This window comes from Typopeltis vanoorti, chromosome 9 (genome assembly GCF_054136105.1).
Source record: "Typopeltis vanoorti isolate ZY-2024b chromosome 9, IOZ_Tvanoo_1.0, whole genome shotgun sequence".
In the NCBI taxonomy this organism is placed as follows: domain Eukaryota; kingdom Metazoa; phylum Arthropoda; class Arachnida; order Uropygi; family Thelyphonidae; genus Typopeltis; species Typopeltis vanoorti.
In genome coordinates, this window is record NC_143557.1 from 128,550,493 (window position 1) to 128,576,001 (window position 25,509).

A 25,509-nucleotide genomic window follows, 5' to 3' on the forward strand; every position below is an offset into this window, starting at 1 on the left:
TTTTAGGGCACCTGGCTATCAGTCCCTGTCAAATGAATCTTCTCCTGACAGAGCTAGCCACAACGTGTTTGCTCTTCTCAATCTCGTTTCAGTTCTCCGTATGACACACGGCGATTTTTGAAGTAGACCGCTTTAGAACTCAATCCTGGCTTGGTGTAAACAGTGGCTTTCTTCCTGCCCCCTTCTTCCTTTTAACGGTTCCAGTTTCCTTCACTTTTGACAACAGCTGTACCACAGTAGATTGACTACAAAACACCCTTTTAGCTATTTCATAAGAGGAATAGACTTCTCTATTCAAAGCCTGAATCACACTTTTTCTGTGAGGTGTTAACTGCACATAACTAGCCATAGCAATCTCAGTATGAAAATGCGAAATCTAGTTCTTGCTGTCTATTTATAGCATAAAAAAGTCTGCCACAACAGCAGCAACTATTACATTATACAGAAACCCATGGGAAGCATAGATGATGCAATACAATGAAATAATTAATGATAAACCAATAAAAATGACAATTTAACTACTAAAAACTATTTATTAAAGGTGCCAAGAAATCATGTTCTTAGTTTAATCCTTTATCCAAGTGTAAGCAAACAAAGTGTTACGTCGTTATTTTCTGTTATTTTATCTATTATCACTCTAGTGCCTTCTAAGATTATCTATAAACTAGTTCTCTGGGGGGCGGTTCCCCTTTTCAGACTCTGACAAAATTTGTTTGATTTGCTGCGCCAGCCAGAGCCTAAGGACAGAAATTTCCCAGAAATTAAGTGTCACCAAAATTTGTAAAGTAAATTAGGAAGCTATAGATATCTTAACTTTGCAGTCATGGCCTATTAACTCTAAAACTGTTTGTATATTCCCCTTACACATAGGTCTGAAGTTTAATGATTGGTGAAGTCAGTCTCATGCTTAGATCACACACAGGCTTACATAGGAAAAATTTTTTATTATATGGCTTAAGAATTACAATAAATTAGATACTATACGAGGTTAGCATTCTACCTCTGGTAAAGCAATACTAAAAGGAATGATCTAAATCACACGCACAACATTCACACTTTAGGCATACAATTCATTATTATACACAATTCATCTACTAAATAATAAACATATTATTCTCATACAATTTGGTACACATATGGTACATGACATAACTTAAGTTCAATAACTTATTCAAGTTATTGAACTTAAGTTATGAATTATCTGAAATAACTCATAACTTCTGAACTGAAGTTATGAATTATTAACTAACAATCCCTTTACAATAATTCTGGAACCATACAATACTTGGGTTCACAGACTACTAGTCTAATAAGGTTAGAGTCCCTGAAATGTATTATCATTAAAGTTCTCCTTCTCTCAGCCAGGTTCTTATTTCTTTCCTTTCACAGAATCTTATCATTATAAAGCAAGAACAGTCACAGTACTTTACCACTTTGCAGTGTTGACTTTGAGACCCTTTCATTTGTCCTTTGCTGTGGGATACACCGCTGCTGTAAACTGCTACCGCATGGAGGTCACGTACTCATTTCAAAATGGCCACTCTTTCTTGCTGCACATTCGCTTATCACGTAGGTCGCTATCGCTTAGCTCGACCTCCTTCAAAGGGGGATCCTTTGCTGTCTTTCATCGGCACAGTTTCACCGATGGACTTGTTGGGATCTGCCGTCGTCTTGTGCATAGCCTTGCTGGACTTGCGTTAGCCAGTCACGGGAGAGTTGATACTGGTCATCGCCGTCCGCATCGCTGGTCAGTACGAGGGAAACCGGAACAGGAAAACAAAAAAAAACGGGGGCATACCCGACCTGCGTAACCATATTTATCCCCCTTTTTAGCGCCCTCTTTACATGCTGGAATCTTATTCGCCGGAGCCTCCCTATTCCTTCCGACAAGGTGATGTCACTCCACTGCCTTACGGTGTCCCATTCGCCTTCTACGAATACTCTAGCTTCAGGCATTACGTCACCGAAGGTGGTTAGCCCACAACCTTTGGACGTTTGTTGGCAGTACATTTACTTTCTTGAATAGGACATAGTTTTAATACTAATGTTTAAAATATTATACACAATCCAAACACTTCACTTTAATAACATCGTTCAAATAACAGATTCAAATCTGAGACTTATTATCTCGTTTTCTATGTTACCCTTTCTATGTTAAACATGACATGTTTTCTGATAAAATGAGTTTGATTGCTAGGAGCACAAGTATGTTCTTATTCAATGTTGTGCTTCCTGTTAAATCTTGTATGAGTGACTCATTTGTTGAAAGAGTCCACCATCCAAGACCTAACAAAAGTTTGTGCCAGAAGTAATTTCAGGACTGGGCAACTTGTATATAGAAGCTAATGACTTCATATCACTTGCCTTAGTATCCCATAATGCAAAGCACATATCCTTATGGACATGTAATATGCTATGCATTATGGGAAAGGTCACTATCCAGACCACTTTCGCTCTTTATCGAGGACTCATCAGTGGGAGCCAGACTCAGAAGTGATACCAATGTTGAAGTAATGCAGAAGTCATATTTACATATATGAGTAGCCTAAAGGTGTCACATCTTATTACTAAAATACTAAAAATTAGAGATAGATGTTGGAAGTTTTTCCACTTGGTTATACTATAAATTAAAGATAGTAACCTTCCATTAATGTTTAGCATTATACATGTCCATAGGATGTGCTTTGCATTATATATATATATTATAATTAAATATATATGCATTATTGGGATACCAAGGCAAGTGATGTGAAGTCATTAGCTTCTATATACAAGTTACTCAGTCCTGAAGTTACTTCAGGTACAAACTTTGTTCGCTTACGCTTGGATAAAGATTTAAACCAAGAATATAATTCATGGCATCTTTAATTCATAGTATAACCAAGTGGAAAAACTTCCAACAAATAAAAACTATTTATGAACATGAGTGTATTTCCTGTCAATAAACTCTGCTGCATGTTACTTCCACGAGGATAAATAGTATCCTCTTTCCCTCTCTATGGTGTTCATCAGGTTCCTTGTAATTATCTTACAACTTAGAAGAGACTGCAAGAATATCAAGCCTATATCCTGAAAGAAAAGAATGAGTCTTCAGTATGTTCTGTGCTGTGCTCAATGTGAAAGACCTGTCTTTTTCATCAATGCTATTTTAAATTTGAGCACTTACTCAAAGGTGTCAAAGTACTACTAAACTCTTCCAACTGGAATCTGAATAACTATGCTTCCTTACCAAAAATTTGGGAAAGTCTGATCCTTTTGTAAATAATAGCTTTTTAATTGCATATCTGTATCAACCTGTTATCTAACTTACTATTGTAAAAACTCGATGTAGCTTAAAAATATCAAAGAGTTTTACATCGATTTTTCACATAGGTCAAGTCCCATGAGGCAATGCTTTCCCATCGGGGAACTTTGTATATAGTTATGTGTAAGAGCGCAGGAAAAGTTGTTTACTAGTTTTGAATATAAGAGTTGTTTACAAGCTCTGCGCTAAAACCTTTAAAGTTAGTATCCAAGAGTGCCGCTAGGTTTAGAGGTTTCCTGGCCCGAAAGGAAAAGCAAAGTATCAAAGAGGTCCGCTAGTTTTAGAGACAAGTTTCCGCGCCCGGCAAAATATGATCAAAAGATTGCACGGAGAACAAAGAGCGAGTTCAACTTAAAAGAAGATGAAAGAGTCATGCCGAATTCTTCGAGGTTACTACCCTTAGTGTAAGGCTCTGAGATTGCAAAATAAAAGGAGACTGAGCAGAGCATAAAGGGCTTCCAGACGTCAAGAGAGAGAGTAATGAGAAATCGGAACTAGAGTCAGTTGGAACCAGAGCGGGAGAGAGCTGAGACTATATGTAGAGTCTGAATCAGAGCAGTGGAGGCAAAGAACGAGGAAAGGCAAGGTTCCAGTTACAAAGAGAAGAGCCAGAGTCAGTCGTCAGCAGTTGCAGTCATCGGCAATTAGTAGAAGAAGTGGCGGCAATTAGAAGCAGAAGTTCCCAAAGTAGGATCCAAAGGAGAATTGCTATGCTGAAACCTTTTATACGTGCTATTCGAGTACCGCAGACTGCAGTCCAAAAGCCCGCTAATATACAGATGAAGCAAGATACTCCTGAAGTGATACCGCTGAAGCAAGATACTCCTGAAGGAAGCCTAAGACTTGAGATGAAAGAAAAGCCATAAAGACTCTGTAAGTTGTATCGTTTTGAATATTTTCTCTTATAATATAGGAGATATATTGTATACAGACTGTAAAGAGTTAGTTTATTAGTAATTAGAAGTGTCCATAAGAGAGTTAATTGGCATGTTAGAAATTGATATAAGATTTGTAAAAATAACTTAACAGAGAGTTAGCTAACCTATTTGCGAGTAAACTAGAAGTTTAATAAGTTGAATTTGTAAGCAGAGAGTAAATAAGTGTTTGAGTTAAAGAGATTATTTAGTATTGAAATAAAAGGGTTGTAATTTTATGCTAAAGATTCTTAGATGGGTAGAGAAAGCAATCTTCCTGTCATTTGACTCATGTATATTTCATATTAATGTAAATAAATGTGCTTTAATTATTTGTTAAAAAGAGTGCTGCCTGATCCTTTATTTTACAACTTCACTGTTCCTAAATAAATCGGACTTGTGAGCTGGAAACAATTAATTCAATAAAAGTGCAGTTTACTTATGAACCACGACTGTTTATGTAAACTTTGTTGAGGGAAGTTTCACTCATAAGAGAGAGAAAGAGATCTACCAGAAGTTTTATTGAGTCTTATGCCGAATATTTGATATACCAATGGCTCAGTCTTACAAATAAATTTTCAGTGTTCATTGGCATACGGCTAATAAATACGGAAAGTGGACAAACATAAAATGTATAAAAGAGTAAGGTTAAGAGAGAAAAAGCGCATTAGAGTAAGACTATAAAGAATTAGGAAAAAAATAAAGATATATTACATAGTCAAAAATACCATACGTTTCCACTATATCACTTTGGCATGTGATTTATTACTGTTGATGTTTTCCTAAACTGGATCCTAGGGTGTTGACTGTTTAGATTGTTAAGAAATTGAGGCATATCTAGGCCATTTGGACAATTGGAGAACAAGAACAGGGGTAGAGAAAGTGGAGAATCCATGGCTGTCCTCTCTATCTGTTTCTAGACAGTCAATATCAGAATATCTAAATGCAAGGACTACATCCAGTTCCACCAATACAGCTGCTCAGGAATTGCTGACCATGCTTTGGGCACCCACCATAAGATATGCTGGAAGAAGGCCACTCTACTCTCTACACAGCAGCAAATATAAATATGAAAGACTATTCCTAATCTGCCTCAGCCCAGAAACACTTCCAAACCTCAACAAAGTTGAGTGCATGAGACTGCCCCAAATTTATGAAGCATACATTCTAAAATCATCAGTCCAATGGCCAAGATTACCCAAATTTAACCCACTAAAGGGCACCATTTAGGACTCTAGGTCTGACTTCTGCTGCCTTTTTTCAGTTTCATTTGCCCAGTGTTAGTGCCCAAATGCACATATCATTGTTTTTTGTGATCTCTCATGATGGCAATGTAACGTTGCTGAAATATAGGAAAGTATTTTATTATTAATCATTTAGTATACATTGTTATTTCCTGAAAAATTAATAGTTAAAAAGCGAAAAGTAAAGAAACATGCAAGCCTTGTAACAGTAATCAGCATACACTTTAAAGTGTAAGTCATGAATGTATCTAAACATCCATATTAAAGAGATTGCAGTGCAGGAGGAATAATTAATGGAAAGCAATCTAAATATTTTTATACAATACATTATGAAACTTATGGATACAACTACCGTGTTAGAGTAAAACTTTAGTTTAATACAAACCAAAATATACACTTGATGTTTTGCCCTTCACATTAAGGTCATCTTCTGGAGTATACATATATATACAAAGAAACAAGCTGCACTACAATCTACATGGCATAATAAAATTACTGATCAACCATTAAAACTATCTGCTGGTGTTCTACATCAAAGCTAGAGTCCTGTTATTATTATTATCTATTGATTGCTGCTAGTTAATAAGATATAATTATAACAAAAATCAGACAAAGGTAATGCCACGGTCATCCTTGACAGATCAACTTATATTCATCAGATGAATCAACTAGAAGTCTCCGATAACAGCACCTATCAGATAGTGAACTATAATCTGACCAACAGGATAAAAAAAAAACTGAAATTACTTAAGTCTGTCACCTCTTGGCCATCTGAATGTTAAAAAACTAATACCCCATTACATCCATTCTCCCAGAATATATGGTATTCCCAAGGTACACAAACTAAATGTTCCGCTTTGGCCAATAGTTGAGGAAATAGACAGCCCTAAATATCGCCTAGCCAAGAAATTTACGTCAACACTCAAGGAGTTGGTAGGTCATTCCCCCTCCTATATAAAGAAAACACAACACTTCATAAACAAAATTAAAAACATAACACTCGGCAAAGATGATTTATTAGTCAGAATTGTGTCCCAATCAATGACACAATTCTTCTTCTACAGAACAAATTCTGCCCGATATTCTGGCTCTTTGTCCATCTACTATGTTCTGGTTACTTCGTGTGGCAAAATAAATTTTACCTACAAAAACGAAGGTATGGCCACGGACTCACCACTATGCCCCCCCCCCCCCCAATTGCTAATTTTTATATGGAGGCTTTTGAGAAACATACTTTTAATTCCTTTACTCTAAAACCTACAGTTTGACTTAGATACAATGATGATGTTTTTGTTATTATCTGGCCACACAGCCGCCAAACATTAAACACATTCCTTAGCCACCTGAACCAACAACATGAGTGCATACAATTTACTATTGAAATTGAAAATCAGAACTCACTCCCGTTCCTGGATACACTAGTCACACATCTTCTCTCAGGTAGTCTATCCTTCACTGTTTACCATAAACCTACACACACACACACACTGGCCAATATCTATATGCTAACTCACATTACCACCCTTCGCAAAAATTTGAAGTCATCAACACCCTGAAAAACAAAGCTATAACAATTTGATCTAATGAACAAGCTCTTAAACAAGAATTAAAAATTATTAGCAATACATTTATAAATAACAGATACAGAAAAATACTATTAATAAAATTCTTCATAAAACTTCATGAAAAAGTAATATAGATTGCAGTAAAAACATAACACTCCCATACAAGGTTTATCAGAAAAAAATTAATGGAATCGTACATCATTATAATCTTAATGCCACTTTTAAATCACCTTTAAAATTAAAAATCATATTCAACACCTCTAAGGATCATCTCCCTCAATTGGCACACCCTGGAGTTTATTGCACCTGTAACTTACTGTACCTTATATGGGGGAAGCTGGACGTACAATCCCTATCCGTAGAAAAGAACACGAACGAGACATTAAATATTATAATTTTGGTGAAGCAGGCCTCTCAGATCATGCCCTTAACACCCTACATCGAATTGATTAGAAAAGTACTTGTTCTTTGCATCATACAAAAACTTGGTATGAATGGAAATTCAAAGAAGCCTGTGAAATTTTGATTAACAACCCTAACTTAATAATAATAATAATGGGGACTTAAAAATCCGAAGAATTTGGATGACACACATTCAGCCCACTTAGTTTCTAGCAAACCCTGACTTTAGGACTCTAAGTATTTTTCATTTTTTATTGGCCACTATCCATACCAGTTGCAATTTATATGTATACTTATATAAGTAATTTTATTTTCTGTTTATTTATTTATCTATTATTTTCTGTATGAGCATGTTACTCTCCAATTTAATTAACTTTGTACCCTAATAGATAATAATAATAACAGGACTCTAGCTTTGATGTAGCGAGGTTTTTTTTTTTAAACACCAGAGATCAGGCAGATAATTTTAACGGTTGATCAGTAACTTTAGTATGCCATGTAGATTGTAGTGCAGCTTGTTTCTTTGTATATATACATATACTCCAGAAGATGACCTTAACGTGAAGGTCGAAACGTTGAGTGTATATTTTAATTTATATTAACTAAAGTTTTACTCTAACACGGTAGTTGTATCCATAAGTTGCATAATGTATTCTGATCACCGTGTAAGCATGAAAGTAAATATTTTTATGGATGTGTTCACCATAAAATCTAACTCTACAGAGCTAAATATATATTTAAGAACTTACCTGAATTAATTTGGCACTTTTCATTCCATTATTCATATTGAAGCTAATGTCGACTTTCACTTCTGTTAATGCATCAGTAAGTTTTACAATTGGGACCTAAAAATTAGTATACTTGCATCAGTTTAAATGCAATTATTTAACATTACTATTATTTTAAAAAAAAGTAAATCAATCCATGAGAAGTTGTTCAACTTGTATATAGTACATTAGTACTGTGAATGGTCAGAAAAAATGAAGGAAAAGAAGAAACTTTATGATCTAAAGACTGAATACACTTTAGGAAACATATAACAGGGAAGACTTTCCAAAAGACAGTAGCAGAAGAAATTAATGAATGAAAAAGAAATATTTGTTCTGGGAGTTTGGAGTTAAACTCTTGAGCAATGAGTCATTGTGGAGAATCCAGTCATTATTTTCCTTGGATGTTTTCTCAAAAAGCTCTCCCTTATGGCTTCAAAAACAGTAAACTTGCTGTTGACAGGAGGGGGGGGGGGGAGATCCTTGTGGATAATGTCTTGGACGCCAAAAAATAAATAAATATTGATTTGGCACTGCTGAACTTGATAAGCTCTTTTTTTTTTACCAACAGTTGCAAAAAGTGGATTTGGCAACTTCCACATGCTTTCTTAAGCATTCAGTGAGTCTGGTTTTTTTTTGAGATTGAAACAAAATTTGATGAAGTCTTTGCTCCTTAAAATCTGCCATTTCAGTTGGAGAACAAAATCACAGAACCATCATCATCATCAAATTCCTGCATGTACCCTCAAGGGGTGTACAGGATATGACAGTACTACATGAAAAAATTACATCATTACTAACTTCCTATCTACAATTTTCCTCCAAATCAGTCAGATCTTATATTTCTATCGTCTAAGGCACTTTGTACCGTATCAATCCACCTATATCTTGGTCTTCCTCTGGGTCGTTTTCCTGCCAACCTGGCAGAGAACACTTGTTTTGCTAATCTTTCCTCTCTCATTCTATTTAAGTGACCATACCATCTGAGATTAGCTCTGCTAACGCATTCCTGGATGCTGACAATGTCAAGTTCTTTCCTAATATCCTCATTTTTAATATGATATTGCCATTGATGCCATCTGTTCACGCCTCTAATCTTTCTCAGGACTCTCATATCTGCGGTCTCTAGTCTTTGGTCAAGTGTTTTACTTCTGACCCAGCTCTCAGATCCCTAAGTTAAAATTGGTTTGAACACAGTCTTGTATACAGCTAATTTAGTGTTCCGACTAATTTCTTTCTTATTCCATATGAATTTATTCAATTGACTTCCCACGATACCAGCTTTGCTGATTCTGTTGTCTATTTCTATATTTAGTTTACCATCTTCAGTAAAAATTGTGCCTAAGTAGCTGAAATGTTTTACTTGTTCCACAGGTTCTCCATTCACAACACAGTTGACATTTTCAATGATTCTGCCTATTTTCATTGTCTTTGTCTTTTTATTGCTGACCTTCATACCATATCTATTACAACAGCTATTCAATTTAGTCAGAGAATCTTGCAGACGTGTAGCGGATTTATTTAGAAGTATAACATCATCCGCATAAAGCAAAGAGCTGACATTAACATTTCCAATTTTGATATCAGGTTTAATACCACATTCCTTCATAATGTGATCCATATAGATAATGAATAACAGAGGGGATAATGTACATCCTTGTCTCACACCAGATTTAACATTAAACCATCTTCCTGTACTTTCTTCAATTCTAACTGCTGACTCACAACTCAAATAAAGACTAAGTATTGCTTGATATAATGCCCCATTGACACCATATAACTGCAGCGTATTGAATAGCTTCTCTCTTGGCACCTTGTCATATGCCTTTTCCAAATCGACAAAACTTAAATACAGATCTTTGTTATATTCCCATGCTTTCTCGACTATTTGTCGTAAAGTGAAGATCTGATCCTGACAGCCTCTATTTGGCCTGAATCCAGCTTGTTCTTCACCAAGCTTTTCTTCCACAATTCTTCTCAACCGTTTCTCAAGTATACTTGCATAGATCTTGCCAGGAACACTCAGTAGGGAAATACCTCTGTAATTCTCACATTCAGTTTTATTTCCCTTTTTATATATGGGTACTATGAGAGCTCTACTCCAATCATCGGGAATTCGTCCCTCTGTCCAGGCTTTCTGAACTATGCAGTGCAGCCACTGTAAGACTCTTATACCACCATACTTCAGCATTTCTGGTCGAATATCATCTACTCCTGCTGCCTTTCCACATTTCAAGCCTTTGATGGCTTTTTCTACTTCAAGTATGGATATGTATTCCTGACTGCATGCCTGGTCAGTGTTTTTTATCACTGTGCTGTCATCACTGCTTGTTTCATTTAGCAGTTTTTCAAAGTAATTACTCCATACTTCAAGGATATCTTTTTCTCCTGTTTTCATTTCACCTTTATCATCTCTAATTCCTTTTACAGCACTCTTTCCTCCATTCCTAAGCTTCTTCAACAACCTCCAGAATATTTTGCCACCTTCTTGATATTTATTTTCTATATTCTTGCCAAAGTCCTCCCATGACTTTTGTTTAGCTAGTTTTACACACTGTTTAGCTTTCTTACATTTGTCTCTGTATTCTGTAAGAGTAAAAGCTGACTTATTTGCCAGGAACTTTTGATATGCTTTCTTCTTTTCCTTCACTGCCTCTTTAACTTCCTGTGTCCACCAGGGAGTTCTGATTTTTTTATCTTTGCACACAACCTCACCACATGCCTCTCTGGCAGAATCAATCAATGTTTCCTTCAGAGTTTGCCACTGAATCTCCAAGGTTTGATTCCTGTTCTCAAACTCTTTCATTTTCTTTTCAATAATATTTCTGTATTTTAGTCTACAGTTCACATCTGAGAGCTGCTCAACTTTTATTCGCTTTAAAACTTTCTTACATGTTATTCTTTTCAATATGAAATTCAATTTTATCCTGCTCAAGACTAAATAGTGATCACTTCCAATTTCAAATCCTCTGTACACTCTGGTGTCCTGCACCAGGGAGAAAACATCACTATCAACAATAACATAGTCAATGAGACTTTTCTTATTCCTAGCCTCTTCTCTCCATGTGAATTTGTGCACATTTTTATGTTGGAACATGGTGTTAGTAATAACCAGTCCATGTCCTGAGCAGAAATCCAACAGATATTTGCCATTATTATTAGCTTTGCTCTTTTCTCCAAATTTTCCCAAAATATTTTTGTATGTCTCACAATCATTTCCTACTCTACTATTTAGATCCCCAACAAGGACCAACTTTTCCTTTTTCATTGTGTCAGTTGCTTTTTCTAAAGCCTCAAAAAATTCCTCCACTTCTACCTTAGTAGAACCTTCTGTGGGAACATAAGCACAAATAAGTCTCATTGTCCAGTTCCCCATTCTCATATTTGCCCACATTACTCTACTTGAGACTGACTGCCATTCAAGAAGATTAGCCTCGTATTTTGTGTTGAATACTATGGCTACTCCTTCTTTTCCTTGATTGTTATTGCCTGAATATAACATTTTGTATTTATTGCTCAAAAAGATCTCACCAGTTTTGGTCTTTTTTGTATCAGTCACCCCTATTATGTCGATCTGGTACTTATCTAATTCCTCAGCTAGCTCCATTTCTTTGCCATTCAGGCTTCTTACGTTGATAGTACCGATCTTTAACTCTGGTGATGTTGAGTTGGGGTTTGTTTTCAGATTTGTTCCAGTAGCTGACTTTTCGCTGTTCGCCGATCACAGAACCATTAGAAGACAATGTTACAAAAATGTACGTAAATCAAGAACACAGCCTCTCAGTTGCTGGCTTTTTGCATACTGATTCACAAAAGGTAATGCTCGTCCCTTATAGTGAAGATACTACCAACCAGTTTGTGCACGTTATTCAAATTTCCGAATTTTTGGGTAGCACCTCCTACTATAGAAAATACAAAACAGCACAAACCAAACACAGAGGAAAGCAGAGTGAATTAGTGAAAGACAGGCCACTAATTAATTATTGAATTGTGGAGATTTGTGATTTGTATAGAGTTAACAGCTGTTCAGGATTAAAATGCCCCAAGTTAAAGAGAAAAACCTACATTTTTGGATGCTGAGATGATATTTGTACATAACATGTTTATACTGAGAGAGAGAGAGAGAGAGATCTGAAGTTAGAAAAATCTCATCTGGAGATTTGGGCAATGTCAAAATAGAAAGAAAAGGTTCTTTACTCCCAGTCTTACTCATCAAAACCTTCATTGCCAATCACGCGTTATCGCGTGGACGTCGCTATCAAGTGAAAAAAATTTGGCCACCACACGAAATTCCAATTTTCAGCTTGGCAATGAACGTGTTAAGTAATAAGGTATAACTTATTAAATGATTTCCATTTTTATGATTAATTGTTTATTTCCACGTTTCTAATAAATAAAGTACAGCTATAATTAACACGTTCGCTGCCACGCTCCTCGAGCATAGTTTGTTCCCGCACGCTAAACGCTTTCGCGTCTTCAAGGTCACTACGAGTAATCTCGTAGCCGGCTTATCAGACAGAATTTTGTTTCATACGCCAACTACGAGTAATCTCGTATCACCCCCACCCATATATTACATGCGCTGCGAATGTGTTTATTGCACCTAGTCTCTAAAAACCTTCAGTTTCACCATGACCAGTAAAAGAAAACTTACTGATAAAGAATTAGAAGTTTACGCTAATATGAGCGATGATGAATTTAATGAATTCATCATCACAAATGGAAGGATAAGAGGGAAGTTCTTTCCATTTCAAATATGCACAAATTTTAAATGGTTGAAGCAAAAAATCAGAATGGTAAAATTCAATTAAAACCAAATATCGTTAGGGACTATAATTTGGGTATTTCAGGCATCGATCTTTCTGATCAAATGCTTTCTTACTATTCCCTCTTACAAAAGACAATTAGATTGCCAAAGAAATTGGCAATACGCATTCTTGATATATACATTCAAATAGTGCATACATTTTATAATATAATTACTGGAAACGCAATGACTACGTTAAAATTTAGAGATCAATTTATCTCAGTTTTTGTTGGAATGGATAAGCTTACAGCATCACAGATTATCAGCAGGATTCGGGATCTTCATTATTTGGAAATATTCGCCGACAAAGCCATGTCGACTATGTACACGAAACAAACAACGACGCGAAATTATCGTCCTGTTTGCCAGGAAAAACCACCATTGTGCGTGGAAAATTGTTTTAAAGTGTATCACTTGTAATTTGAATAAACTGTTTTTTATTTCATGGATTTCTTTTTATTATTTTTATTGATTTTTATCAGTTTTAAATTGATATACAAATTACGAGTTATACTACGGATTAGCTCACGCTTGGCATAAGTGGTTGGTAATCGACATATGAGTATATTCGTAGTTGGCTTCTGAGGCACATACATAATATACTATATTTTAGTTGAAATTATTTCCCTTCTATCAAGTCCCCAGATGTGCTCTCCGCTTTATTCAGAATCCAAGGGTCCAAATTAAGGTAATTACACTAAGGGTTAACTCGTGTTTGGCATAGGAGGTCAGTAAATCAACATACGAGTATACTCGTAGTTGGCTTGTGAAGCTCATATACGAACTACGAGTATACTCGTAGTTGGCTTGTGAAGCTCATATACAAACTACGAGTATAGTCGTAGTTGGCAGCGAACGTGGTAAATAAGAAATTCTAGGAACAGAAATTATGCAAAACTTCATTTACATAGGACAAATGTAAACAGCATAATTCTTTACAAATAAATTATATAAATATGCTTTGTTAAAGTTACTATAATAAAACCGTATTCTGTTACTATTGCTTGCATGTCATTTTATGCTGGAAAGGGAAGGATAATTTCAATCTTTGTTAAATGAAAGTCAGCATTTTGAAGAGATATTCAAAGAAATAACTCTTTTTCAGGTTTTACTCATGAGGTAATATAGTGTGTAAACTGTTTTGCAAACGGATTTCAATAACATAAATTTTACTTACGGAAGCTCTATCCAGCACCTTAATTGACTGAGGAACTGCAATATTCCCTTCTAAAAGAATCCTATGCAGGGTCCATAATGGCAATGCTTTCCACTTGCCAAAGACGACAATGTCAATATCACTAAAAAAAGAGGGGGGGGAGGAGAAAAGTAATGTAATATATAAGATAAAGACATATTACACACATACATTCCTTTTCAGTCAGTATATATACTGGCAAGCATTGAGTTTAAAACACTAGTTTTATGATCCAACTTTGTGTTATTCTTGAGCAGCAATACATGTAAATTAAATAAAGATGGTATAATATTCTAAATATGTACTTAACTCATAAAATTCCCAATTTCACAAGGATTATATAGGAAGCAATTTCAGATGTGAAGTGATCATCACATCTCCAGTGAACATCAATAAATGTATTTTCTGCCAGATACTCTCTGATATAGTAGATTAAAATATAATACTCTACACAGGAAAGACAGCATGGCTTTGTAAAAAGTTGGTTGCCTTAATAATTTAATAACTTTTATAATAGAGTGACATCTGTGTTGGATAAAGTGAATGACTACATGATAACATTGCTGGATTTTGCAAAGATGATAGAATACCACATGGAATGCTTGGAATACTACAGTATAATTTTTACATGGGTGATATAGGGAACATTCCACTTTTGCTGATGACACAAAAGGGTAGGGAAATAGATAATCAAGTGATTTGGAGGGCTTTCAGGGTGATTATTTAAATAGACTGATAGTATGAACAAAAGGTTATAGGCATCAGTTTAACATGGAGTTTAAAATGTATGTATGTAAAGTAAAGTCATGCACTTTGGGATAAGTAGATTACAAGCTGTGCACCACACTGATGGAAGTATTCCAGGAAACTGATGAAGCCAGGGATTTATTGGGTTGTAGTAGACAGAGAGTAGAAATGTTTAGAGAGCATATTGCTAAGTTTGCCAAGGCAGACTTATCTCTACTTATCTCTACTTGTGATAAAAGCAAGGAAGATATCATTCCTCTTTATAAGGCCTTGGTATGTCTGCATCTAGATTACTATGCTCAAGTCTGGTAATTTAGGTTTCTTGGAGATGAGAAAGCAGTGGAGAGGATCTATAGGTGAGAAGTCCATGGAATGCTTCCTATGAGGATAGGTTTGTGAGTTGAAACGGTTGGTTGATAGGCGAAAAAGAGGAGAGATGATAGAAACATTTACATTACTTAAAGGATAGCAGAGGTAATGCTGCCTTTAGACCTGAGCAAGAGTGTGACACCTGCCCCACATATCACAAACAGAAAAAAAAAAAAAAAAATATTCAGAATCAATCTTATGGAAAATTAATTTCACCAAATAAACATATAATAATAATTTATGAATTATGCGTATACCTATTTTATTACTCATCCAAACATTGCTGACCCATAAGCAGAATACCCAGATATGTGAAATAATAATTAAATTCAATCATCTTTGATATTTTGCCAACTTTCGATCAAATAAAAATCATATCTTTAAATGTATTTTTCAATTCTGTTGTTAAGAAGGTGTATTTGTCAAGATAGGAGGCTGGAAGTTGTTTGATTTAAAAGTTTGTGAGCTTGATTTATAATTTTTAAATATTACTCTATTTGTACCTTGCCCTGGGCATGCAAATACTAAGGGAAGGTTTGGCAAAAGCTATTAATCATGAAGGAAAGGAGCTTAAGAAACAACTAAATATCTGCACTATAGATCTAGATACATCTAAAAGTCCTAATAACAGCAATGCACACAAAATAAAAGCAATCTAAACAACTCGGAATTACATAGGGATCATGCTACTTCCTACCAGACTAAAAATCTATAACAGAACGTTTCGAAACCAAATTGATCCATATGTAACACCCTCTTGTATTCAAAAATCAAGCAGGGTTGTTGAAAAATCAGAAGCATTATCAAACACATCCAGTACCTTGCAATAATGCAAGGAGAAAGAGATTAAAACTTCCTTTAAATATCATATTTCTTAAAAGCCTTCCTTTCCGTTAATAAACAAAGGACAATCAAAATTTGCAGTTATTATAACCTATCTTAAAAATAGCAAAGCAACAGCAGAACCATACCAGAATTATTATGTGAGAGAGAAAGATGATTGGGAGCTTTTCTATTTTCACTGGAATTCTTCAGGGAGATTGTTTTGGCACCATATCTTTTTATTGTTACCCTTGACTATGTTTTTGGACTCACGAGAAATGAATAGTATGGAAATAACTGAAGAGTAAGCAAAAAAAAAAAAAAAAAAATCACATAAGTTGTCTGCTTTGTAGCCGATGATGTGCTAAGTGACTAGCATTCAAACTGCCTAAACGACCTAGATAATTTATTTAAAGATGTGGCAATGATTGCATTGGCAGTCAACAGCAGTAAACTAAATTCATAAAAAGCAGAATAGAAGTAAATGTTAAGCTGAATCACAATCTTGAAAAAATAAAAGATATAGTACCTTGATTCTTACATCAATACTGACCTAATGAAAAGAAAACATAAAGTGCTTTAATTCCAAGAAAACCCACCTGATTAATTTAAATCCAATCTCATCACCACAAATATCAAAATTCATCTGTAAACCACCAAACAAACCATATTTACATATGGTGCTCAGATATGGAACACCACTACTCAACAAGAAGTTAACATCACCAATAGCTGTGGGACAACTAGGACACGCACATGGCAAGATCACATTCCTAAAACTCTCATCCTTGAAGAAAGCTAGCAAAGTGTTACACCTGATATCTTAAGAAGTAGAATTCTCAGCTATCATGGTGTAACATGAAGAATAAATAAATTAAAAACCCTGCTTAAAGATAATAGATGAATTATTTGAAAGAAAAAGAAATATTCTTGCATCCAATAAAATATATAAAATATAAAGGTGTTTGTTGAACTAACTAACAAAAAAGAAAGAATATATTATTGTTGTGATATGATATAAGAGAGAAAATTTAACTAAATAAGACAGAAAAGGATTAGTCATAAGAGATGGTATGTGAGAGGCTAGAGATTAAAATATTAAGTAAATTCATAGAGAAATTTTGGAAAGGGGATTAAGTTAGAGGCTAGCAAAAGAAAAACAAGGACGTTTGGCAGAAAAACGCCACCCTAATTGGTCGGTGAAGTAAATCAAATAAGGGGTGGGGAAAAAGAAGTTGCCGTTAGGAGAGCAGGTATAAAAGGGTCGGAACCCCCCCCCCCCCCCCACGAGGCTTTTAGACCTTTTTTGGCTTTTGGTTTTTGGTTCTGTTCCAGGAGAGTTCTTCGCGAGCTCCTTCGTATGGGTTTCACGGTGTTTTCCTGAGTGGCGAGATTGGAGTTATATCTCCGTCGTCACAACACGGAAACAAAAGTGAGCAGAATTTCGGTTCCGTATTTCCTATGTAAGAAGCGAAGAATGCCATATATAGTTGAGGAAAAGAAAGCATATTCTTTGTGTTTCAACTTCAGTGACAATCACGAAAAAGGGAAAGCTGTAAAGAAATCGATATCCACGTCGCGAGTTGCACAGCCGTTATTTTGATGATTCAAAGTGTGTCCTGAATAACGAAAGGTAAAGACCGCGTAGGCATAGTTCAATTCAAAAGGGAACATAGGAGAAGCAGATTATCGGAGAGGTTATACCAGGATACTTCAATCAGAAAAAGATAGAGGCCCATATGGAAAACTCAGGAAAGAAAGGTACTGTAAATTATATCTCGTGTTAACTAAGATTCATCTGTATTAGTTATCATTATTCTAATACTGAACTGTTGAAGTGACCAAGAAAACAATACTAGGACTTTAGTATCTGACAGAATATATTGAAAGCTGGCTAGTGTTAATGTTATATGAGTAATTAAGTGTCCTGAGAATTTTGCATGTCTATTAGATTGTATAAGAAAGTTTAAATGTCATAGTTATGTGTTAGTGCAGTAAATGGTTTAGTTAAGCTACTAAGTTTGGATAGTTAAATAGTGTGAATTAATCTTATATGTCCAGGTCATATGAAGTTATGTGTTGAATGTGTATGGCGGCATGATCGTAATACCCATTATAGGATCATAGCTTAATTATTTACGATAAGCTAATGTCAGTTTGTAAATATTTAGTATAGCATTGAATTGAGTAATAACTAAAATTTGAATTGTACCATGTTAAGGAATTTAATAAACCTTTTGTCCAATGCACCACTTGAAAAATACGAACCTAATCACACGGGAATTTAATATGTTAAGAAACGAGATAAAGTGTCACGACTGCAACATTGTTTCACTTTCAGACATATTTTAGTTCTTTCTCCTTGTTTTTGTATATAATATCTCAAACTAAATATCCCAAAAGGCGGAGTATAATACAAATATTAGGGGTACTAAGGGGAGAAATAACTTAAGTATTAGTAAAATTTTTGGTGATATCTCGAGCATAGATAATAGTAGAACATAGATGAGAAGAAATTACTAGTTAGAATAAAAATCATAAAATGGGACACAACAAAAGATCCTTAATAGAAACAATTCAAAAAAAGCTGAAGTGGTTGATCACCAACTTAGACATCCACTTTCACCTACATTCAGTGCTCTTGCTTTCTACAGGCCAACTAATGCACACAGAGGAAGGCCAAGAAAGCATTTTCTGCAATATATAAGTAAAATTCTTTTTTGGAGTTGAGACAAACAATCTGACATTTACCAGCTGGCACATAACAGAACAATTTGGCTCACCCTCATTTAACAGATTAGCTCTATTAATACTTGTTATATGCATAATTATATATATTCTAATCTTTATTTATTTTTTTTTGTTTTATTGTTTATTGGTTATATTTCCCTATTCATTCTTGAATGAACTATGATGACAATGAGAATTCTTACCAAAATCTTTGTACGATTTTTGTTTGCCTACTTTTACACTCTGCTTTGCTTTCTTACAAGTTTGTCTGTATTATCTCAAAGCACATGCTGACTTACTCGCTAAAACTTTTGATAATGCTTCCCCCCCCCCCCCAGGATTTTTCTATAATACTTGTAAGCAACATTACCACATACCTTCTTGCTGAAACAAACAATGCATGCTTAAGGGATTGATCTTGAGTTCTTTCTTCTAATATTTTCTTGTCTTCAAGCTTTTTCATTCAGTGAAATGAAAATTCAATACACCAAGGAAAAAGGTTCAAACTCAACATTCCACTAGAAAGAGCAAGTTGAGTGTTTTCTAGGACAAGGAATGTGTCATTCATTAGAACAGTATGGGGAAAGAGATGATAGTACACTACAAAGCTATGTGAAGACTGAGAAAGTTGAAACAATGAATTAAGTTATGTTTATGCTAAGGAACAGCCATTACTTTGGCAAAATAACTGAGGTTGCAATTGTGTTCATTTCAATGGCTAGCAAAGAAATCAGATTTCAACGTATGGATAATTCTTTTGAGAACAATCTGAAGATATTTACTATGACAGCTGTGAGGCAATTATGTTAAAATAGAAGATGCTTATGTTGAGAAAGAAAGTATGTAAATAAAGAGAATTAGAAGTCTACTTTATTTATATACATTCTTTTTATTTCACTGATATCTCTATTTTGGGTGGAGTGAGCATTACTTTTAAAACACTCTTACACTGAATTACTAGATAACTTATGAAATTATTAATAAAATTTTCATCCATGTATCACAGGCATCATCAACACAAAAAATGGAACAGAATAACATACAACATAATGGAGAAAAAATCAACAATTCACTACAAAAACAGGAGTAAGGTAGTAAATAGTCAATTAATCCTAGAATTTTTTAAAGGAAAAAAAATAGAAAAGCCTACAAGGTTCACAACATTTCTTTATAAAGCTGTTTCATAAGTAACCTACTCAAGTAATATTCTAGCGTTCCTCTGCATTTGTGGCAATAGTATGTCCTGACTATTCAGATTCACGAAACTTAACATACATTTTGTTTCTTATAAGGAAGAGTGGCAGATCTTCAAGACTGTCTAAAATATAACAAGCCACAAAAGGGAGGAACCTGGTGGAAACTCTTTAACCACTTAACAAAAGTCACAAATATTTTGGGACAAATTCAACCAAAAAATAATTTCCTGAGTTTACTTGTGTATCTTGTATTTTTCCCCTAATTTTAAGCTTTTACGGGAAAATACTCCTATGGCTTAAGATGGAATTTAGATTCTTATTGGTGGGGTGGTGTCATCTATATTATTATTAAGAGAAATTTCTAGGAAATCAGGGACTCATCGAGGGAGGCCATACTACACGTACCAGCTATCATACTTATTCTTGAATTCATTCACACTACTTGCACTCACAACATCCAATAGAAATTCATTCTAATCGTACACCACCCTATTAGAGAAAAATCTAGCCCTCATCTCCTTCTTAGCGGCATTCATTCTCAGTTTCCAAGAATGTCCTGTCCACTTGTCTTTTCCCCATCCTCCATAAACTGAAAACTTCCATTAACTGAAATCCTGTATGACCCTTTCAGAAGTTTGTAAGTCTCAATCATATCACCCCTCTTTCTCCTGTATGCTATTGTCTGCAGCCTACAAATTCTTAATTTGTCTTCATAATCAGTATTCCACAATCCTGATATCATTTTTAACACTCTCCTTTGCACTCTCTTTCTCTCTCTCCAATATATCAGAATCACAAAAGAAACCAGGAGACCACACCTGCACACAATAATCCAAATGAGGCCTTGTAAAGAGGAAAAATGACATCCTTATCTTTGCTTGTGAATGTTCGTTTCAACATTGCAATTATCTTTTAAGTTATTTGCAATCTTTGCTACATGGCCCCCTGAACTTCACCTTCCTATCTACTAACACTCCAAGATCCCTAGTCTCATCAGTTTCTTCTAGCATAATCTCACCAATATAATATGACATTGGATATCTAATCATTCCAAAGTGAATGACTTTACATTTACTGACATTGAACTAACATCCATTTTCCCATGCCCACAATTCCAGCCTATTCAAATCATTCTGCAAGTACTGAACGTCAGCAGCATCCCTGATTACCCTATCTATCTTTGAATCATCAGCAAATAGCTGTATGTCGCTTGTCAAATCCTTCCCAATGTCATTAATGTACAGATTAAATACAGTGGACCAAGCACTGATCCTTGTGGCACATCACTGGTTACTTTAAATCTAGCAGAATCACATCTGTATACCAATTTTTGATATCTGTCAGTCAGCCATCCTCTTAATCCACAATAATGTTCTATAACCCAAAACCATATTCTTCAATTTATGCAAGTCTACCATGCTATATTCTGTCAAAAGCCTTGCAAAATTCTAAAGTATTATGGTGTATCCATTCCTCTTGTCTAGTTCAATGGTAACATTGTTATAGAATGTGAACAAGTTGCTAAAACATGACCTCCTTTTAGTAAACCCTTGTCGTTCATTGCAAAGTAGAGATTCACTGTCAACCCATTTCTGAATGCGAGCCCTGATCAATTTTTCCATAATCTTCACCACCACTCCTGAGATACCAATTGGTCAATAGTTGGATATATCAGTCTTTGCACCACCCCTGTTCAATGGAATTACCATACGTTCATTCCATTCCTGCAGAATCTTTCCTGTTCTGAGACTCGTATTAAACAGCATGGCAAAAAAAATAGCAACTTCAGCTGAACACTCTTTTAGCACACGTGCTGATATCCCATCAGTCCCTATTGCTGAATTCGCATTCAGTATGTGCAACAGCCCAAATACCTCGACCTCACACACCTGAGTTTCTTCATCCAGTGAAGAGGTAGCAGTGAGCTCAATGTTGTATACACCAGGTTGATAGCTTTTAACAAAATCGCCACTCATTAGTTGAACAACAACCTCTTCTGCATCTGTAACCTTCATGCCATTTGCATTTAGAAGAATTATTTTTTCATATTCAATCTTTCTTTTACTTGCATCATATCGATAGAATTCTTCTGGATTGTCTTTAGCATGCAGAGCTGGTTTCATTTCATACTCAGACTTTGCTCTCCATACAACAGTTGTGACTATTCTAGCCTGCTGCTTATAATTTTCATAACAGATATCATCCTTATGCACACAGTATTCCTTCCACATCATCCTTTTCTTGCAAATCTCTTGCTTAATAAGATTGCACATCCATTTGACTCCTACCCATTTATTCTTCGAACTCTTGGTACATATTCTGATATTGCATCATTTAAGTATCATTTAAATGCTTCCCATGTGCTGTCGATATTCTTCCCATCCAGCAACCAATCCCACTCCTCAGTTGGTCATAATTTCCTGCTTTAGTTCAGCATAACCTTTTCTGAATGGAACATTCATAAACTCAGTCACTTTCCAAGTGAGTACTGCATGATCACTGTCACCAACCAGAATAGATACGTCTAACTGAAATGCCCTCTGACACTCTTTGACAACCAGTTCCTTCTGTCACATGTTGCTTGAGAAAGTTGTCCTGCAACAGCTCAATAAATGCATTTTCATTCTTCTCATGAGATTCTACTGCTACTTAATCAATATTTGAATAATTAAAGTCTCCTATTATGATTGCTATTTTTGTGCTCATCTTTTCTATTTGGTGATGCATTTCTTCATCACTAACAACTGATCCACCAGGTATGTAACAACACCCCCCCCCCACTATGTAATTAATCTAGTTAGATTCCACCTCACACCAGATGGCTTCAAACTCACTGTCACATGAAACTGTTAGTAGTAGTAGTACTACAACAATCATAGGTCTCAACTTTAACTGGATTCAAGTCAACCGATATCATTAGCAGCACGCTCCTCCTCTCCTATCCTTCCTAAAAATACCGTACCCTTTACACTCGATACCAGTTAGAATGTCTTGATTCTGATAGCCAGGTTTCACTAATGCCTACACTCTGAGGTCCTAACATAATGACTAAGGCAACAAACTCTTCTCCTTTGTTTGATACTCCTAGCATTTGTGTACAGGCATAATAATTTACCAGCATGTTCTTTTGTATACTCTTGTCTGCAGTCTGCATAACACAATTGGAAAACTTGCAGATCTCTATTATTCTCTAGTGACTTATACAAGTAGACATCTTTGCGCATGTTTGATGGGTCCAAACCGGACGAACAAAAAGTCAAAATCGTTCTCTCCTCGTCAACAATTCCATGATAAAGCCCATCATTAACACATATAACATTGTCGCTCTTACACTCACATTCTAACCGTTCCTCCCTTTATAATTTAGTTTCCCTGACTCTCTGGGTTAGATCTCATACCAGTTATTAGTTTTTCTAGACTCCTGATACTAAACACATTTAAGTATAGGCTGTCCCTCTTATACAAATCCAAATCTCCCTCAAACTGACTCCACACATATTACACTCCAAATTTGGATAATCACAAATATTTGAAACTCATCTCTAATGTTTCATTTTATTCAGTCAAATAACCAAATAGTAAAGTTATCTTCCCTGCAGATTTTACTGTCTACAGAATAAATTCGCATCTGTTTTCCAATTTCACTAATCAAGTTGGAGGAAATGCTGAGGTATTTGCTGTTAACAGCAAATCCCTCAGCAAATTAAGTTACTGTCCCCCTCCCCATCTTCTCCAGACCACTAGGTCATCCTCACCAACTTCAAAACATATGATCAGTATGATAAAGAGCCAAGAGGCTCTTTATCAAACTCTCAGATTTCGATCTCCAAGTTTCTTATCCGGCTTTTAAATAATGGAGGGATTTATTATCCCCTTAACTTAATATGATCAGTATATCCAGTTCTTCCAAACATAACTCTGCTCTTGATAACTCAGACCATAATCTCAATAAAAGATTCTTTTCTATGGATCTCTCCTGCAGTTATTCTCAGTGTCATGTCCTTAAACATTATAATACAGCCAAATTAGTTGATAACTATGATTTTGATTCTTCTCATAGTGTCTGATGATTGTTTCCTCTCCTGAGCAGAATAAAGGCCTTCATTCTGACTACCAATTAACCTTTGTTCTCCAAAATTTGTACTAAGTCAAAAAATAAAAGGCAAAATTGACAAAAGCTCCAGCTTCACATTTTCATAAAACATTGTAATAAAATTGACAAATCCAACTATATGTAAAAATTATGTGTTTCCATTTTCAAATAGCAGAGTCATATCAGAAGGTCTAGCTTAATAAGCTATCATACTTCCAGCTTTTTGCAACTGGATCACTAGTTTCCTCTCTATTCATTTGGTACATGTCATAGTATCCCAGAACTCTGTTCTTTCACCTACACATAAAAATTCTCTTTATCTCTTTTAATGACTTCAAATCCTGTCATAGTTTATAAAAATATACTCTGTTCCACTTCTTCATGTGATAAATGCTGTAGTGTTTAAGCATTTCAGGGAGCTTGAAGATCTTTCTATAAATATTTTAAATAAATGAGTTCCTTACTATTCCAGGCATATCCATTCACAGCCTTCAAAAAAAGTTTTTTTCCACTGCTCAAGATATTGATGCTATTCAGGAAAGAACACTCAAGCTAAATGGTGACCTCTCTTATACTCAAATTACTTTCTCACAATCAAATCTGTTTCCTGGCTTATACATTTTCTACAGGTATTTTCATAAGCACTGCTCCACTCAGAGTGTCATTCCTCCACCAAACAGAGAAACATCACCACTTTCCAAAGCACACAAAAAAATGGGCAGTTGCTTGTCAACATCCATATGTATGCAGTTCAGTTCAAACCTACTAAATCAACTTTTCATCCTTCTCCCTTCTGTCCTCTGCAATAGATTTTATATACCTCTAACGTTCAGTTTTCAATAAATGCACTGATGGATTCCTTTTTTCCCCCTCTTCTTAACTACTTGCATGTAGTGATATTGCAGTGATATGCTATATTTTCATCTCACAAGATTAATATAAAAAAAAAGTGTAATAAATATATAAACTAACCAGACGACAGAACATGTCTCTCCAGTTTAAGAAATGCTATAATAGGTAGAGTACATCCAAAGCTGATTGTTGGTAGATATCTACTATATTGGATATAAGATTGTTATATTATTTTTTCTAAGGATTCTACATACAAAATATTGCAACAACTATGATATATATGTATGTCTGATATAATTTTTTTACAAAAGTAAAATACTGCAGAACTTCAGTTTTTTCCTTAATGCAGTCTCAACCATGAAACCCTCCAAGAAGAATTACCGAGAAATGTTTTTAATGTCAGTCTCACTATCCTGGCTAGCTTCATTGGAAGAATAGATAAATGCCCATGACAAGTTCTAATCCCATTAAAGCAGGGTTTTGCAAGTCTCAAAATTTATTA

The 25,509-nt window shown here is 35.2% G+C and overlaps 1 protein-coding gene across 1 annotated transcript in view; it reads right to left on the reverse strand.

Moving 5' to 3' along the window:
• LOC150103529 (terminal nucleotidyltransferase 4B-like) overlaps positions 1-25,509 on the reverse strand; it is a 161,902-nt gene that overhangs the window by 83,482 nt on the left and 52,911 nt on the right. The window contains exons 4-5 of the mRNA XM_090397691.1: positions 14,181-14,301; positions 8,179-8,274 (exon numbers count right to left, since the gene is read on the reverse strand). Of these exons, the coding sequence (XP_090253817.1) occupies positions 8,179-8,274; positions 14,181-14,301 (217 nt within the window). The remainder of the gene's footprint in view (positions 1-8,178; positions 8,275-14,180; positions 14,302-25,509) is intronic.